This window comes from Solanum lycopersicum, chromosome 8, assembly GCF_036512215.1.
Source record: "Solanum lycopersicum chromosome 8, SLM_r2.1".
NCBI lineage: Eukaryota > Viridiplantae > Streptophyta > Magnoliopsida > Solanales > Solanaceae > Solanum > Solanum lycopersicum.
The window spans coordinates 1,290,162-1,308,337 of NC_090807.1; the positions used below are offsets into that span (position 1 = coordinate 1,290,162).

Here is an 18,176-nt window from a genome sequence, read left to right on the forward strand (position 1 = left end):
TGTATGAAAAAAATTAAAATATACCTTGAACTTTGATAGAAGAATCATATATACTCCTAAATAGTTTTTTTAAAAAAATTAGAAGTAATAAATATAAATTTTAGACTAATTTTTTAACTTCCGTAAAATGAAGGGTATATTTGAGCCATTTTGTAACGGCTGGGGTATATGTGAGCCGTTTGAATAACGGTAAGGGCATATATGAGCCACTTTTATAACGAGGGATATATCAGCTCTAAATGACAAAGTTGAGGGGTATATCAGACCCTTTTCCCTTCTATTTAAACACACCTCCCTTGTTTCACTTCACACTAAAATAAATTTTTGTAATAAAGCATGATTTCCTTGGTTCTTCAATGTTGGAAATTATCATCTCCATCTCTGATTTTACAACAAAATACATCAATATCCATGGGTGCATTCAAAGGTTAATTACTTATGGGAGTTAATTACTCCAGTAGTTTTTATTCATACTTTATATACGTACACATGAAAAAATTGACTATTAATATTGTAGGTATTCATAAATTTCAAATTCGTTTCTGACTTTGTCTGCTCATGGACTCAACAAGATTTCATGCTCACTCAACTTACAAACCGAAAAGCTTTGTTATGAGGATAATGATAATGATCTTGATGAAGAACTTATGCCTAAACACATTGCTTTGATAATGGATGGTAATAGGAGAAGGGCAAAGGATAAGGGTTTAGAAGTATATGAAGGTCACAAACATATTATTCCAAAATTAAAAGAGATTTGTGACATTTCTTCTAAATTGGGAATACAAATTATCACTGCTTTTGCATTCTCTACTGAAAATTTGGAAACGACCCAAGGTATTTGCTTTCATACATTTTACTTTCTCTGTCCTAATTTTTGTGGTGTTCACAATCGTACTTTAATTTTCAGAGTTAGATATTTTCCTGCATGTTCTTCATGTTTTTTTAAAAATTATGACTTGTACTTTTATGTCGTTTAATTTCATTTATGTAAATATTTCTATTTTAAAATAGTTAAACTATTTTTATTTTGATTAATTACACTGGTGCAGTTATGATCAATGTACGTAAAAGACAAGAGCCAATGTACAAAAAGATATGTATAGTTTAAATAAAGTGGATTTAGCTAGGAACTTTATCAATAATTTACTCGTACTCACATAAATTCATAGCTAATTCATCGTAAAATAAGATTAACAATAAATTTCATTATTTAGCTATATAATTAATTTTTCGATATATCTTGTTTTGCATAGTAATTTTGACATAATCTTTTTTACCTGGCTACTAAAATTATTAAAGTTTGCGAAAAATATGACCACAATTTTGATTATTGGGAAAAGAGTCTGATATACCCCTCAACTTTGTCATTTGGAGCTGATACAACACTCGTTATAAAAGTGGCTCATATATACCCTAACTGTTATACAAACGGCTCACATATATCCATGCCGTTAAAAAATGGCTCACATATACCCTTCATTTAACGGAATTTTAAATAATTAGTTTTAAATTTATATTTATTACTTATAATTTTTTTTAAAAAATTATTTAGTGGTATATATGATTCTTCTATAAAAGTTCAAGGTATATTTTATTTTTTTTCATACATAAATTATTTTCTGACTTCTTTTATTATAATTATTTGTGTTCTTATTCTTATTTTATTTTTTTCTTTCATTCCTTAGTTTAAAGAAAAAAAATTAAACTATATTTTTGTGTGTATTGTAATTTAATTTCGTATTTGAAAATTTTTTTGGTCATCTACAATAAGTTTTACAAGAATATTAGTGAAACATAAATAAATATGATTATCAAAATAATAATTAGAAATTAGTCATTGAAACAAAAAAATCAAAAAAAAAATATGTTTGACGAGGATTAAATTTACTCATATGGGATTATATTTTTTAGAAAAAAAATAAAAATTTAGATTGAAAGTTATTATTTTTTCATTTCCGTTAGAAGAAAAGGGTATATGTGTGTCATTTGTTTACAAGTAGGGGGTATATATGAGTCATTTTCATAACAAGGGGTATATCAGCTCTAAATGACAAAGTTGAGGGGTATATCAGGTCCTTTTCCCTTGATTATTTAAACTTTCACCCTGTTCCACTAAACTTATAAAAAGTGCTTCCAAATATATCTTCTCAAAAATATTTTTGGAGAAACACTACTTTTTTTTAGCTACTCAATAGTTTATGCAACTCGATCCCTAGCTTAAAAGTTTTGACCAAACACTTTTTTTTAAACGAACATTTTTTACCTCCTAAAATCCCATTTACAGGACTCTTAAAATTTGAATGATACCATAAAAAATGAGACGGAGAGAGTATTATATTTCTACGAGTAAAATTATTTCATATATATAGAGAGAGTCAGATTTTTATACTAAACGTTTCTTAAGTATTTTGATGTATGAGGTGAAAAATGTGAATCTTTTTTAGGTCCGAGAGAAATGTAATTTGTTTGTTTTGTTTTAATTTATATTAAGAAGTTTAACAAGTAATGAAGACTTTAAATTCTATTTGTTTTTCTTTTGCTCAAGTACATATAACCATTTATTTTGGTGCAGGAGGAGGTTGATTTCTTGATGCAACTGTTCGAAGAACTCTATGATGAGTTTTCGAGGTACTGAATTTTCTAAATTAAAATATAGGAAAAGGGTAAAAAAAATTTCCTACTATAATGTAACATTAAATAAAAATATTTTGATCTAAAAATATCCTTGTCAATAGTTAATCTAAAACACTCCTATTATTACTTAATAAGTCAAAAAAGTCATTTTCCCATATAAGTATATTGTATTTGTTTAGTTTTGAACACATTCATTTGGTAATAATAATTCTTTTATTAGCAAATACGTATCCTTCTACTTTGTTAGTGTTTTAAATTGTTATAGAAAATTAGCTGATATAGTGTAGCAGTGAGAGTAAGAATATTTTCTTTGATTGCAAGGGCTAAAGAGGTATATTCACATGGGTTGAGAATTGGATTTAGAGACACATGATTTCATCCGTTTTACATTGGTCATGGTAATAGTGTCACAGATTTATCAAGATTGGTCAAAAAAAATCGAATAAGATTTGAGAAATGAGTGTATAGACGTTCAACTTGAGTGTGATGATAAGTTTATTCGTGGCTTTGAGTTTCGTAATGAGTATGATTGAATTTTTAGCGAAAGATATGATAAGATCATTGGAGAGGCGATCAATGATAAACTAAGATACGTGAATTCATAAAAATCTTAAAGGTGTGAGCTAATAGTGATGGATATTGAGTTATACAACTGGATTAAAATTGAAGTTTTTCGTGGTGAGTTTAGGTTTGTGGTAGTGTGTTTTGTCAATGTATGAATTGGTAAGGTGAGAAATAATCAACCGCATTGAGTATGAAGCATTTGGAAGGACTTAAAAATTTCAAGTAGTAAAATTTGGTTACATTTGATTGTTAATACCCAAGGGGAGTTTCACATAATGTTATGGTTTAAAGGACAAGGTAAAAATTGTCATGGTTTGTTGGACAAAGAATAAGACTTGTTAGTGAATAAGTAAAAAAAAAAAAAAGTTTTATTAGTGTATTGAAGAGTTCAAGATATTTAAAATTTTTGTCATGAGAAGAATGTAAGAAAAGTGAAGGGATAAAGACCTCTTGTATAAGCCCTTGATTTGTAGTTGAAGAATTTATTAATTTTTAATTATGAGTTTACATATGATTGTGAGATATGAAGTAGTACAGACTTACTAGAAATTATCATCAACTTACTAGATATAGGCTTGAACCGCAAGAAAAGCAAAGCTAGGGGTTTCGTTTTCAAAATTAAAGATAGACTCGTATACGTTTGTATTATCTTTTTGAACAAAAAAAAAGAGAAAAATATATTTTTTTATAATATTAAGGTATTAGATAAAAGATTAAACCACAAGTTCATAGAGATTTTTTATTATCCGGATTCGCACGAACAAATTATTATTAGTTGGAATAGAAGGAAAGAACAAAAGTCATAGAGGGATCAATGATTGAGTGGTTTGTAAAAGACTTCATCAATGTGATTCTTCATTTCCTCTTCAATTCTAAATCCATCAGTTTGTAAATAAATGAAATAAGCCCATTTGATTGACCTCCAAAATATATCTTTGCATAATTGAGGCAATTGGCTTCCCTTTTTTTGAACTAAAACCATTTTCAATAACTCTCTTTTATTCATTTCCAAGATTTCCTTTGTCTTCATTACAGCTTCTTCCTCAGACATACTTTTCATTAGTAATGTGACTGAATTTATTGAGCCCTCCTTTTGTTCTTTCTGTAGCAAAACATGTGGGAATTAAACAATCCACCAATATTAATATATATGTGGAGTACTAAAAAAGACATGTACTATAATGGTAAAGTTTAATAGTTTGGGTTTAATTTATGTCTTTATAATAATAGTATAAATAATTTATGCAGAATTTAATAAGAAACATGACTTCAGAATCTATAAATATAAAAATTCTAAATTAGCATTTGATCACTCAGTAGTCAAAGATTTTGTACCATAGGTATGATTGACACAAGTTGATTGTTTTTACAAGTGACTTTCGAAAAATATGTTTTTACAAGTGATACTTTACATTGAATAATGGGAGAAAGGGTCTCATATACCCTTCAATTTTGTCATTTAGAGTTGATATACCCCTTGTTATGAAAGTGGCTCATATATACCCCTACTTGTAAACAAATGGCTCACATATACCCTTTTCCACTAACGGAAATGAAAAAAAATATAATTTTAATCTAACTTTTTTTTTTTACAAAAATATAATCCCAGTAAATTCAATCTTCGTCAAATATATTCTTTTGACTTTTTTGTTTTTCAATGACTAAATCAAATTACAATATAGACAAAAAAAATTGTTAAATTTTTTTTCTTTAAACTAAGGAATAATAGAAAAAAATAAAATAAGAATAAGAAACTCAAATAATTATAATAAAAGAGGTCAAAAAATAATTTATGTGTGAAAAAAATTAAAATATACATTGAACTTTGATAGAAGAATCATATATACCCCTAAATAAGTTTTTTAAAAATTAAAAGTAATAAATATAAATTTAAAATCAATTTTTTTAACTTCGTTAAATGAATGGTATATATGAGCCATTTTGTAACGACAGGGGTATATGTGAGCCGTTTGTATAACGGTAAAGGCATATATGAGCCACTTTCATAACGAGGAATATATCAACTCCAAATGACAAAGTTAAAAGATATATCAAACCCTAACCATCGTCCCCACCACCCTACAGGCCCCAACAAATTTATCTAAATGATATACAAATATATTTTTTTAGATAATATTATATATTTAATATAAAAATAAGAAATTGCATTTTTCATACCCAACACACCCTATATATACAATTGATAAGTTCTATTTTGTTATATAGTATAATCATATGATGATGCTTATCCAATATCACATGATGAAAATTAATATTAAAAGAATACAAGAGTTGTTACCTTGGAATCTTGTAAATCATTAAGGATTCGCATGACTCTACCGCTACACTTCCGTAAGCCACATATTTCATCACTTTCTAAAAGATCTTTGGATATTTTTATTCCAAGAAAATATTGTATTGAGAGAAGAAACAATTTTGAACCAAATGTTATAGATGTAACAGACAAATACTCTTCTATGCTTGGTATTGTCTTGCTTGTCCACCACTCTACTTGTTCCATCAACATCATCTTCATCAATTCAAGCCACTAAAAAAATTGTACGATGGTAAGACATGACGCTTGAGAAAATAAATTTGAAAATAGTTTTTCTGATTCAATTTGTTTGTCTCAGTTAACTTGGTAGATAATTTTGTTGTTTATCATGTATTTCTAAGTTATTTAGAACAAATTTTTTTAAGAACTTAACAAGAAACAACATAGTTTAAAGAGTATTTTCAAAACTAGAAGAGAAAATAAAATCAGAAACATATAAAATATTTTTCTTAAAGAAGAAAATCAAGAACACTGAATGCACAATGTCCCCTTAAGAAATTATTCCCTTCAAATACCCGAGGTTAATGGAATATATTCTCCCAGGATTGAATAACCTTACTCACAGGTGTATCGGTACCTACAATCACAGTGTCAGCGAGCTACTCAACTACAGAAAAGTACACTTAAAATACTATATTTAGTAGTAGTATTAGAACTCTAAAAATTGTGTCTCTTAATCTCTGTATTTATAGATAACAAACGGTATTGTGAAAAGATTCTTATTGTGCCTTACCAAAAAGGTCACAATCCTTCGAAAAAGTCAAAATCTTTAATAAAAGTCACAATCTTTCGAAAATGTCACAATCTTTAATAAAAGTCACAATCAATCCTCCATAAAAATAATTTTTTCATAAAAGTTGCAACTCTTATTTTCCATTCACACATTTTAAAACTCAACAAATTTAAGACAATAAAAAAGTTTTTTGACTTTTTTGTTGTTAAATTAAAGATATGCTTATTATATGAAAAAAAAAAAAGATATTATTTTTTAAACAGACTAAAAAGAAAATAAAAAAATAATTTGAATCTTTTTACCATAATTTAAAAATATGCTTAATGTAACAAAATATCATTTAATATTATAATCTTTGAATGTGAAAATTAAATTAGGAGAAAAAAATATTCTTTTTTAAATACAATAATAAGTATAAAAAATAAAATTAAAGAAGGAAGTCATAGAATAATTCCCCTACCAAATTAACAAGGTGATTTTTGACAGATCGTCCTTGTTTAATTTCAGCAATAGTTGCAAGCTCCTCTATTGATTTGTAAAACATTGAAAAGAAAACTTTAACCTTCTCAGATTTATAACCTACACTTGCATAGTCATCCCACCTGTAAATAATAATCATTTAACACTTAATTTGTAAGTATTTTTGTGCGTAATTAATTATCAAAAACATAAATAAGCTCTAAAAATGCTAATAAGTCAAACTAAGTCAGTTTGACGAGCTTATAAATTCGAAATACCTTTCTACTAATTCAATGATGTTGAGACATTCATCTTTAGAAAAACTCTCGAAATTATCATCGACAATAGTTAGGAGCGCGATGTATTTCGTGTACATGAGACGAGCATCGGATAATTCAGGCTCGGGGATAACAATAACACCAAATATGTAACTAGCATGTATATATCGTTCTTCAAGTCCGAGTTGGTCCAATCTATAATCTTCAAACCACCTACATTCGTATACACAAAGATGTTTGATTTCACATAAAGTTTAAGAACGAAAAAAGAATTCATCGCTCATGGTGGTTGTTTTCTTACCTAAGAAGGTTAGGGCCACAATGAAGACGGATAAATAGGCATCAGGATTTGATTAGGCAAAAATGAGTTTTGAAATTTATGGTATCAAATAAATTATAAATATCTGTGTAATTATAAATTATTTTATTAAAAGTAATTTAAAATTTTTTAGTTAAATTGTCACTAAATATATATATAAAAAAAAAGTTATTTTTTAAACAGACTAAAAAGAAAAAAATATCACTATATATATACCTCTTGAGTTGTTGAAGTTCTTCTCGGTGTTGAGCTTGGCATAATTCAAAGTCGTGTATTGAAAATGCTAACAAGTCCTTATTGTTAATGTTGGGTGACCTAATAGAGAGAAAAAATTTAAATTAGAATTCGCACGACATAATATATAATTTAATTCTGCTTTACCTGATATTTATGCCATTCAGTTTTATGTGTACACATAAATTTAAACTTGTATAAAGTTGAACAAATAAAAAAACATGTCTTACATGACAGTGAGTATAAGAGACACTCAAGTTGATTTGTATTATGTCATGTAGAGGAATCATATTCAACCTTTGATCGCAACTTAATTGGATTTGTATTGTTGTAGGTTTTGGATTTGTATTAATTGATTGCAAAACTTCAAACCTCACATCTAATGGGTTTGTCCACTTAATTTTGATCTAACCCAAATCCAGTTAACACATCTAATCTCATATACTTATCCCGATATTTATAGACTACTTATCCTTTTTTTTATATATATATATTATAAAGTAAAAAATGAGTATATGATATGACACCAACTCAATAAATATATGACATATGTTAGTTATATATACACATTATTATCATGAAATTATTGATTAATACTCCATACATTCTTCCCGTAATTTATCACTTCACTACAATAATTTAACATAATTAAACGTAAAATTAAAAAAATGAATGTACGAGTGATAATGATAGATAATCATACCTATAAGCTGCTTTTAAGATTTTAAAATTGTTCTCTTCGTATGACTTTATATATCTTCTTTTTTCTGCTAGATGAAATGTGGTATAAAACTTCCTCAAAGCAAGTTCCACCTAATATTTCCAAGATTAGTAATAGAAGAAAAATATAGTTTCAATGTATAAAATATCTTGTATATACATATAATTCAAGAAAATATCGGAAATGATATTTAGAATGTTATAGTATTATTCTATAGAATTCAAGAATGTATCGTACATGTAAGCCTTTAGCTTATATAAACTATAGGATTCAAAAGTTATATCTCTACGTTTCCAAACTTTATGTACGATATAAATTAAGATACACAAAATAAAATACCTCTTTCTTTGACATCCTATCTATGCAGCCATTGTTTAAGAGTTTTTGCTCCATAAAAGCTCTTGTCCAATTGTTTATTTTATCCAAAATGTCATCTTTCTCATGATCAATAGCCAATTGTGATGCTTTGTGGAGTTCAAGAATTTCAACATGACTTTTATATTTCCCATTTGTTGCAAAGAAATGTTCTTCATCCACAAATTCTGCTAGTTCATCTGCAAATTAATTGAATTCATTAAGACAAACGTCGGAGTTTTTACTGATAATAACTCAGCTGATTAATATTTTAGTTATTATCTCAAACTGTCATATGTTTTCTTGATTTCAATTTTCTTCTAACAACAAAATTGACTTTCTAAGAAAATAATTATTGACTCGAGTTTTTAGTAACAAACCTGAGGAGACATCATAGTAGCTCATCCTTAGAAGTCGAAAAGCCATAGCACAATGGGTGACATTTGAGAAAATTTCTTCATTCTTTTGTTGCCATAGCCTATAAATAATTGACATTATTATAATATACTATAGGATTAACAAAATCGTAAAGGTGAAACACCTAGAGATAGCCAATTATAAAATATGATTTTGATTAACTAGATTTAATTTACCTGTATATTTCATCTAGAGCTTTCTTTATTTCTGATTTAAAATGCCGATGTACTCCAAAATTTTGAAGTGTATCAACCAAGCAAAGCAAAGAATGTATCTTTGTTGGATACATAGTGGGAACTATGAGAACATAATAGGCCAAAAAGAATGTTAGAAAGCAAAAAACAAAGATTTTTAATTATTAAGCCATTAAAATAAATACCGTTTATACTTACTGACATACGCGTGTCATAATCTTATCCATTGATCCGACATTTATTCAATGGATAAAATTGTGTCACGTGTCCCTATATTTAGTCCTCCGTTAGAATAAAGGGCATATATATGCTCTAGTTTCTGGACGATAGGGGCACCAATATCCCAAAAATATAAAGAAGGGTATATTCATACCATTTATAATAATACGGGGATATATTTTTCCTTTTTTCCAAAAAAAAAAAGAAAAGAAAAAAGAAGCTATACGTACCCCAATTTTTGTGTTGTTTCAAGATTGAATTAAGATATTGATAGCATTTTTGATCATGTTGATGATAAATCAAGGCAGCTGCAGTAGTGGCTGGTGAATCAAATAATGAACCATTTTGTCTTTGATGTAACTTTATCATTTCCTTCCAATCACATAATTCACCAACTCCTTCACCCATATATTCAACATTCCTTGTGAAATTATTTAAATATATATAGTCAGAATGTAAGTGTATAAAGGTGTGTTTGGTAAGAAGAAATATATTTTTTTAAAAAAATATAATGATCTTTTTTATCAGGTACGTACATAAGTGAAAAAATTATTTGTATATAATTTAAAAAATTATTATTTTCTCTAGTCAGACTTAACATTGATTGAAGCAGCTGTTGGAGAGAAGGCACCAGTCAGACCTTTCATTAAATAAAGAAGTCATTTTCTTCATTTATAAAAAAATATGTTTTTCTAGAAAATATACTTTCCAATCGAACTTGAAAAGAAATATGTACCTTTTAATTGTTGAATCTCTTTTGCATTTCACCAAATTTACAAGATGAAGATTCAAAGGCAAATTTAAATCTAATTTCTCTGCAGATTTGATCATACTAGAAAATATAACTTCAAATCCTAGAGGTGAAATTTGATCCTTGTTGTCTACTGCCCAACCATACGTTTCAATGAAGCCAAGACCTGAAAGAAAATGAACTCACTCTACAAGTAAAATAATAATAATAATAATAAAAATACATTCCAACAAATTATATATTGTATTGGCATAATTATATTTTTTGTTAATTATATATGCAGAGATATCAACAAATAAAGAATTTTATGGATAATTATATTTATTTTGTTATTTTACGGATAATTATGTGTATATACTTTCACGAGGGAGTACTAGTTGTCACTTTTTCTCTTTAGTTTCTCTAATAAATCGAGATTATTATTAAATAATGATAATTTAATTTAATTAATATCTTCTTAAAAGACATGGTGAAATAAACGTGACAAATAAAAATGAACTGAAGAAACCATAATAGTGTTGAATTGAACAAATAAAGTCTGTTAACCTCTTTTGATTTGCTCATCTCCAACTCTCCATTTGGTTAGGGCAAGCAAACATGCAAGAGTGGAAGAAAGTGAGTCCTTTAGAAGCAATGGATGGGTAGGGTTTAGTCCCCAAGATCCATCTTCTCTTTGATTTTCAATAATCCATTCTAAACATTGTGGAAAACATGGCTCATTTAGTGAATGTCTTGAAGGGACCATAGCTACCCATGCTGTGTCATAGGAAGAAGGAGATAACTCTAATTTCCCAAAACTTTCCCTTATTCTATCCCTTGCATCTTCGAAACCATTCTGCAATGAGAAATATATTCAGTGTAATTTTACGATTAAGATTCGAAAAAGATTTAGTGTGTATGATTGACTTGATCACCTCTAGTTTGTGAAATAGGGAGGCTGATTCTGATAGACAGTCACATCAAATTAAAGTAGTTCGAATAAAATAAAACAATGGAAGAAAAGAAGTCTAAAACAAAATGATGTTAAAAGAATGACAAAGTGTAATTAAGAATAAATAGCTACTATGACAAAATAATATGATAATGAAAGCGCAAGAAATACTATGAAATAACAAGAATCTCCTCATTAATTAATGCTTTAATACTAATTTTTTTATGAGTGTCATCATTCATATCAAATAGTTTTATCTTAGATTTTATATTTGTTAATAAGAATCAATAAATAAGTATAAATAATAAATTTCAAACAAAATAGATTATACACAATGTGGTAGAGAATATCCCACTAGAATTATAAAGTTAAAATCATGGATCAGGCGCACAAAGCATCTTAATTACCATTGATGAAGTGGTACTGTGGCTGCATCTTACTCTACATGATCTCTGGAAAATTGCATCTGTTTTCAAAGAAAAAGAAAAAAGGTAAACTAAAGTCAATTAGGGCATTGTGTCACAAAATATAATTAAATTTGACTTATGTAAATGCTACTTCTTGCAATGATAAAAAAATATGTGTCTTACTGGATGAAATTGTTTTCCCATTGCCTAGCTTAGGATGAGAAAGGGTTATGATTGTGCTTCTATAGCCAACTATCATCCTTGAATATTATGTGTTGTTTTGGGGAGTGGAGGGGTCAAAAAAAGAAGAAATTTCTCCTATTTTGTGTTTGTATTTGATTTTGTTTCCTCGTTATAAATAAATTTTTAGCGGAGAGAAATGTTGGAAATATTTCTAATTAAATTTAATGCAAATTATTAATTTCATCACTCAATTATTGATAGTCTTAAAAATAAGGAGAAAATGTATAAAATAGCAAATCATTGATTCAAATTAAACAGTTGTCTTTCGTCACTCTCCATTTCTCGCTACCAGTCTCTCCCTTGCCTCTCTCACTTTATACAAACACAAATATACAAATTACGTTTGTGTTTGTATAAAGCGAAAAAAGACTGTATATATCTTTTAATTTTGTACGCCTATCCCTCCCCCAAAGAATCTCGCTCGCCGCCCTCCCAGATCTTACCCGCCACTCTCGCTCGCCTCTCTAACTTTATACAAATAAAATGTATAAATTGTGTTTGTGTTTGTATAAAGCAAGAAAAAATTGCATATACAAATATAAATAAACATATTTTCATCTTATACACTTATAAATTATACAAATACAAATCTTCCTCTGCCCAGTTTTCATTTGTCTTCTCTTGTTCTCGCTTTATACAAACAGAGATAATACAATTGCTCGTTTTATACAAACAGAGATTATACAATTCATTCTTTTGTATATGTATATCAAAATATACATATTAATAGCCATAGCAAACATAAAGTTTGCTATCAAGTGCAATTATACCAACTATAATTATTAACAAACAAATATGATTTTTATGTTTGTTAAACCTAAAATTTACTCTAAAAAATCGTTTAATTGACTAATTGAACTTAAAATACACTCCAGTCTGCCACATGGCATATCAAGAGGTCTCAAACTTTTGTAGGAACGTGAGACTCTTAATAAAATGTCAAAAGAAGTGTTCAAATTTAGAGGTATTTTAAATACTTTTCTCTTTATATTATAATATGGAAAGAGCTAAATGGCCAAAAAATTTGACTAGCAAATTAAAAAAAATTATAATATTTTTTTATTTTATAATAAATTGATGTTTTTTTCCATTTTATAGTTAAAAGATATTAAAATTAAAATAACAAATTTTTTTGGCCAAAAAAATTTTTCCTTATAATATCTCACTTTGGTATAGACTTAATGCGTAATTAAATGTAAAAATGCACGTTATGGTATAAACTTGATGTGTAATTAAATGTAAAAATGCACGTTTTGGCCTATAAATGACTAGTCTTTAATTTTTATTAGTCAATCATTATCGCATATCTTATGAATTTGAGCATTATTACTCTTCGATTCATGTGGACATCATACCTTTTTGTTAGAAAATGTTTCAACCTTTTATAATGAATTTTCTTAATACAAATTTAAAATTTATTTTAATTTTAATATAAATATCAAACATTAAATAAAATAAATATCGAGAAAACAAAGCATATATAGTATCATATAGAATCTCGTGATAAGTTTTGCTGGGTATTGGCCATTACGTGGACTAATTTTTAACAATAAATGATCTCTTTATTTTTAACAAGTATGATTAATAATTAATTGAAATTAGTGAGTTTGAAATTTTGACTTTCGTTTAGCCTATTAGCAAACCTTTAAAGTCAATTCAAAATTAAAAGTTATTGATTTTTAATCATGTTTATGAATCAAACGTGATCAAAAGGTTAAAATCAACTGTCTCCCAAATAATTTTAATAAACTCGAGATGATTTGAAATCTTTTTCAGCCAATAGTTATATTTTCCAATGTCATGTTATTAAAAACTTGAGGCTAATTCCATCCTGTAATTTATGACTATAGTTATAGTTATCTTAGACTCTTAGCTGCGCTATAGTCAGACTTGATATTATTAAAAAGTGTGCGACTCTGATTTTTCAGATATGACGATTTGAGAAAATTGATAATCTAGAAGGCTATATCATGAAAAAATTGTAAGAATGATTGAAAGATAATAAGAATATTTTGAAATATCTCAACCCTACCACAAAGTTTTACCAACCTATTTTCTTTTATATAGATATGAGCATATGACACGTGGAAAATACAATTATAGCAAGTAGTTAGGGGTGAATAAATATTGAATTTTAAAGGGAATAATCAATGGACGATATCACTCTTTCAATTAAATAAAGGGATAATTGTATAGAATGATAAATTAATAAAATAAGATAAATATAGTAGCTATCGTTTGATTTATTGTGTTCTATAGCAAATTGTGTGTTAGTTCCTCTCTCCCTCATATTCTCGCTCGCCACTCTCCCTCTCTCACTCGATTCCTTCACTCGTCTCTCTCGCTTTATACAATAGAATTGTGTAAATTATGTTTCTAATTGTATAAAGCGAGAGAAAAATTGTATATACAAATGCAAATTCATAAATCTCCGTCTTATACACTTATAATTATACAATAAAAGTACTTCACTGCCCAAGTCTCTTTTTTCTTTCTCTCTTTCTCATTTTATACAAATTCAAAATTGTATATAATTTTTCTCTTTCTCGTTTTATACAACTAGATTCAATTGTATATTCTCTGTCCAAGTCTCTTTTGCCTTTCTCCCTTTTTCGTTTTATACAAATTCAAATTGTATATAATCGTCCTACACACTTATAATTATGCAAATACAAATCTTCCTTTGCCCAATTTTCGTTTGTCTTCTCTTGTTCTCGCTTTGTACAAATAAAGATTATACAATTGCTCGCTTTATACTAACAGAGATTTTACAATTCATTCTTTTGTATATGTATATCAAAATATACATATTAATAGCCATAGCAAACATAAAGTTTCCTATTCAAGCACAATTATACCAACTATAATTATTACATACAAAAATGATTTTTATGTTTGTTAAACCTAAAATTTACTCTAAAAAATCGATTAGTTGACTAACTGAACTTAAAATACACTCCAGTCTGCCACATGGCATATCAAGTGGTCTCAAACTCTTGTAAAACGTGAGACTCATAATAAAATGTCAAAAGAAGTGTTAAAAACACCCCTTAAGTTGACGAGAATTTGGGATTGTATATCACTGATGTGGCAAGATCAAGGGTATATATGTTTAAGTTCAATTTGTCAAGTAGAGAGTAGTTTTAATGTTGTCAATAATTCGGAGTCAAACCTATTATTCACACCAAATTTAGAGGTATTTTAAATATTTTTCTCTTTATATTATAATATGGAAAGAGCTAAATGGACAAAAAATTTGACTAGAAAGTTAAAAAAACTATAATATTTTTTTATTTTATAATAAACTGATTTTTTTCCATTTTATAATTAAAAGATATTAAAATTAAAATAACATAAAAAAATATCGTTGTGTCCAAATTTTTTGGCCAAAAAGATTTTTTCTATATCTCACTTTGGTGTAAAGTTGATGTGTAATTAAATGTAAAAATGCACGTTTTGTCCTATTAGCAAACCTTTAAAGTCAATTCAAAATTAAAAGTTATTGATTTTTAATCATGTTTATGAATCAAACGTGATCAAAAGGTCAAAATCAACTGTCTCCCAAATAATTTTTATAAAATCGAGATGATTTGAAATTTTTTTCGTCCAATAGTTATATTTTCCAATGTCATGTTATTAAAAACTTGAGGCTAATTCCATTCTGTAATTTATGACTATAGTTATAGTTATCTTAGACCCTTAGTTGCGCTATAGTCAAACTTGATAACTATAAAAAAGTATGTTACTCTGATTTTCACATATGACGATTTGAAAAAAATTGATGATCTAGAAAGCTATATCATGAATAAATTGTAAGAATAATTGAAAGATAATAAGAATATTTTGAAATATCTCAACCCTACCACAAGTTTTACCAACCTATTTTTCTTTATATAGATATGAGCTATATGACACATGGAAAATACAATTATAGTAAGTAGTTAGGGGTGAATTTATATTGAATTTTAAAGGGAATAATCAATGGATGATATCTTTTTTACTTTTTTTTCTTTTATCACTAAAAGTGCATTCATTGTAGACTAAAACACATTAAATAGAGTATTATATCCTTTCCTCATACATGGTCCCTCATTTTCTTCTTCTAAAAATAATTGGATTATAATATATGTTATTTTATAATATTTATGCATAAGATACCATATTTTTCTCATTATATCCTTATTGATTAATTAATTAATCTTAAAAATATGTTTACTTTGACTAATCTTGAAAATCTATAACTTATTAAATAAGGCCATAGAAATAAAATTATCTTATTTCCTGTTGCAAGTACAAATGGAAAAAATGACTTATAATATGGGACGGAGGGAGTAATTAATAATTTCTGTCTAATACACCTTGACAAGAGAGATGTCAAGGTGCGTGATACAGAATTATATAGGCCGATGAAGACGGATCAAAAGAAAAAAAACTGATAGATATTTATGTTGATAAGATTTTAAAGAAAGGTTGCATCTGACATTTTAGATAAATAAGTAAAGTGAAAGAGCAATATTAAGTGAAAGGTGTATTCGTTCTTTATTGGTATTATCAGTTATTTAGGAGATAATTGATTTAGCAATTTTTAGTCTTTATCTATTGGATACATACTATATAAAACATAACACAAATTCATAACTTACACTTTTGAACTTGGTGATGGCGTAGTTCAGGGGTGTTAAATAGTGGGTTGGGTTGAAATTGAAAATATTACAATGGGTTTGAATAGAAATTGGGTTGGGTTAGACCCGCCCAAATTTACTTTGAACTCAAATGAGCTAAAAATAGGTTGGGTCTTGACCCGCTCAATTTGACCCGATTAATCTTAGTTATTTAACATATTGATATTTAACTTTTATAATCACAATTTGAAGCTCCGTTCAAGAATTTTTTGTTAAAAAAAGTAACAAATAGATAGATAAATCATAAAAAAAGCAACAAATCGATAATAATTCATACTGTAATTATAGGAACATATCTTAATACTAAGTTCTAAAACGGGTTGAAATTGGAGATTGAATTAGGCTCAATTGAGAATTCTCTTCAAATAGGTTAAGCTTGAATGGGTCGAGATTGAACCCAATTCAAATTATCTTGAGCCCAACCCTTAAAATTCTGGGCGGATTGGGCATGTTACCATGTTTGGGTTCATTTTTAACGCCCCTAGCGTAGTCGAAAGAAGTCAATCCATGAGGTTTGTAAAACCAATGCGAATAATTTACTCTACCATTGAGCTTGTTAGTCATATGGTGTAGCAAAATGGTAGATTATCGAAAAAAATCTTAATTATGCTTCATAGTTATAATTTGTTAATTACAATTAGTAGCTACATGTTATATAGAGGAGAGTGGCGAGAGAGATTGGGAGAGGAAAGAGAGAAGTGAGTAAGACAAGGTAGAGAGTGGGAGAGAGGAGAACTGCGTATGCATATTTGTCAAAATAATTGTATATATGTAACTGGTATACATACGTATTTGTATATCTGGCGAGTGAGGAGAGGGAAGAGAGAAGCGAGCGAGATTGGAAGAGGAAAGAGAGAGCCGAGCGAGAGAGGAAATAAACATAAACATTAACAACCCTATATAGAACTATTGATCAAGATAGAACTATTGATTAAAAGAGTCATACCATAATTCTATTTAAACACCACCTCCCTTGTTTCACTTCACAATAAAATAAATTTGAGTAATAAAGCATGAGTTCTTTGGTTCTTCAATGTTGGAAATTATCATCTCCATCTCTGATTTTACAACAAAATACATCAATATCCATGGGTGCATTCAAAGGTTAATTACTTATGGGAATTAATTACTCCAGTAGTTTTTGTTCATACCTTATATACGTACACATGAAAAAATTAACTATTAATATTGTAGGTATTCATAAACTTCAAATCCCAAATTCGCCTATGACAGTGTCTGCTCGTGGACTCAACAAGATTTCATGCTCACTCAACTTACAAACCGAAAAGCTTTGTTATGAGGATAATGATAATGATCTTGATGAAGAACTTATGCCTAAACACATTGCTTTGATAATGGATGGTAATAGGAGAAGGGCAAAGGATAAGGGTTTAGAAGTATATGAAGGTCACAAACATATTATTCCAAAATTAAAAGAGATTTGTGACATTTCTTCTAAATTGGGAATACAAATTATCACTGCTTTTGCATTCTCTACTGAAAATTGGAAACGATCCAAGGTATTTGCTTTCGTACATTTTACATTCTCTGTCCCAATTTATGTGGTGTTCATAATCGTATTTTAATTTTCAGACTCAGATATTTTCCTGCATGTTCTTCATGTTTTTAAAAAAATTATGACTTGTTCTTTTAAGATATGTATAGTTTAAATAAAGTGGATTTAGCTAGGAACTTTAT

General features: G+C 27.9%; 2 protein-coding genes and 1 pseudogene across 2 annotated transcripts in view; 2 read left to right on the plus strand and 1 right to left on the minus strand.

The window, feature by feature from the left end:
• Positions 1-336: 336 nt before the first annotated feature.
• Positions 337-2,638, plus strand: LOC138337696 (dimethylallylcistransferase CPT1, chloroplastic-like; annotated as a pseudogene).
• A 1,231-nt stretch (positions 2,639-3,869) lies between these two features.
• Positions 3,870-11,875, minus strand: LOC138337675 (beta-phellandrene synthase (neryl-diphosphate-cyclizing), chloroplastic-like). Its single transcript, XM_069287906.1, has 14 exons — positions 11,737-11,875; positions 11,554-11,612; positions 10,762-11,050; positions 10,201-10,381; positions 9,695-9,885; positions 9,228-9,348; positions 9,015-9,112; positions 8,620-8,834; positions 8,263-8,372; positions 7,542-7,640; positions 7,007-7,219; positions 6,730-6,871; positions 5,501-5,749; positions 3,870-4,303 (listed from the first exon to the last, which is right to left on the minus strand). The coding sequence occupies exons 1-14, from the start codon at positions 11,810-11,812 to the stop codon at positions 4,013-4,015; spliced, it is 2,334 nt and encodes a 777-aa protein (XP_069144007.1). The 5' UTR covers positions 11,813-11,875; the 3' UTR covers positions 3,870-4,012.
• Positions 11,876-17,491: 5,616 nt separating this feature from the next.
• Positions 17,492-18,176, plus strand: part of CPT1 (neryl diphosphate synthase 1) — a 28,316-nt gene continuing 27,631 nt past the window's right edge. Inside the window, 2 exon segments of the mRNA NM_001247704.1 lie at positions 17,492-17,582; positions 17,673-17,998. Coding sequence (NP_001234633.1) covers positions 17,492-17,582; positions 17,673-17,998 — 417 coding nt within the window.

Coding starts and splice junctions, on each gene's coding strand:
- LOC138337675 (XM_069287906.1), bottom strand. CDS start 11,812: ATGATAGTTGGCTATAGAAGCACAATCATAACCCTTTCTCATCCTAAG. Junction 11,051..11,553: donor ACAGTACCACTTCATCAATG/GTAATTAAGATG, acceptor TTCTCATTGCAG/AATGGTTTCGAAGATGCAAG. Junction 10,382..10,761: donor AGATGAGCAAATCAAAAGAG/GTTAACAGACTT, acceptor ATTTTCTTTCAG/GTCTTGGCTTCATTGAAACG.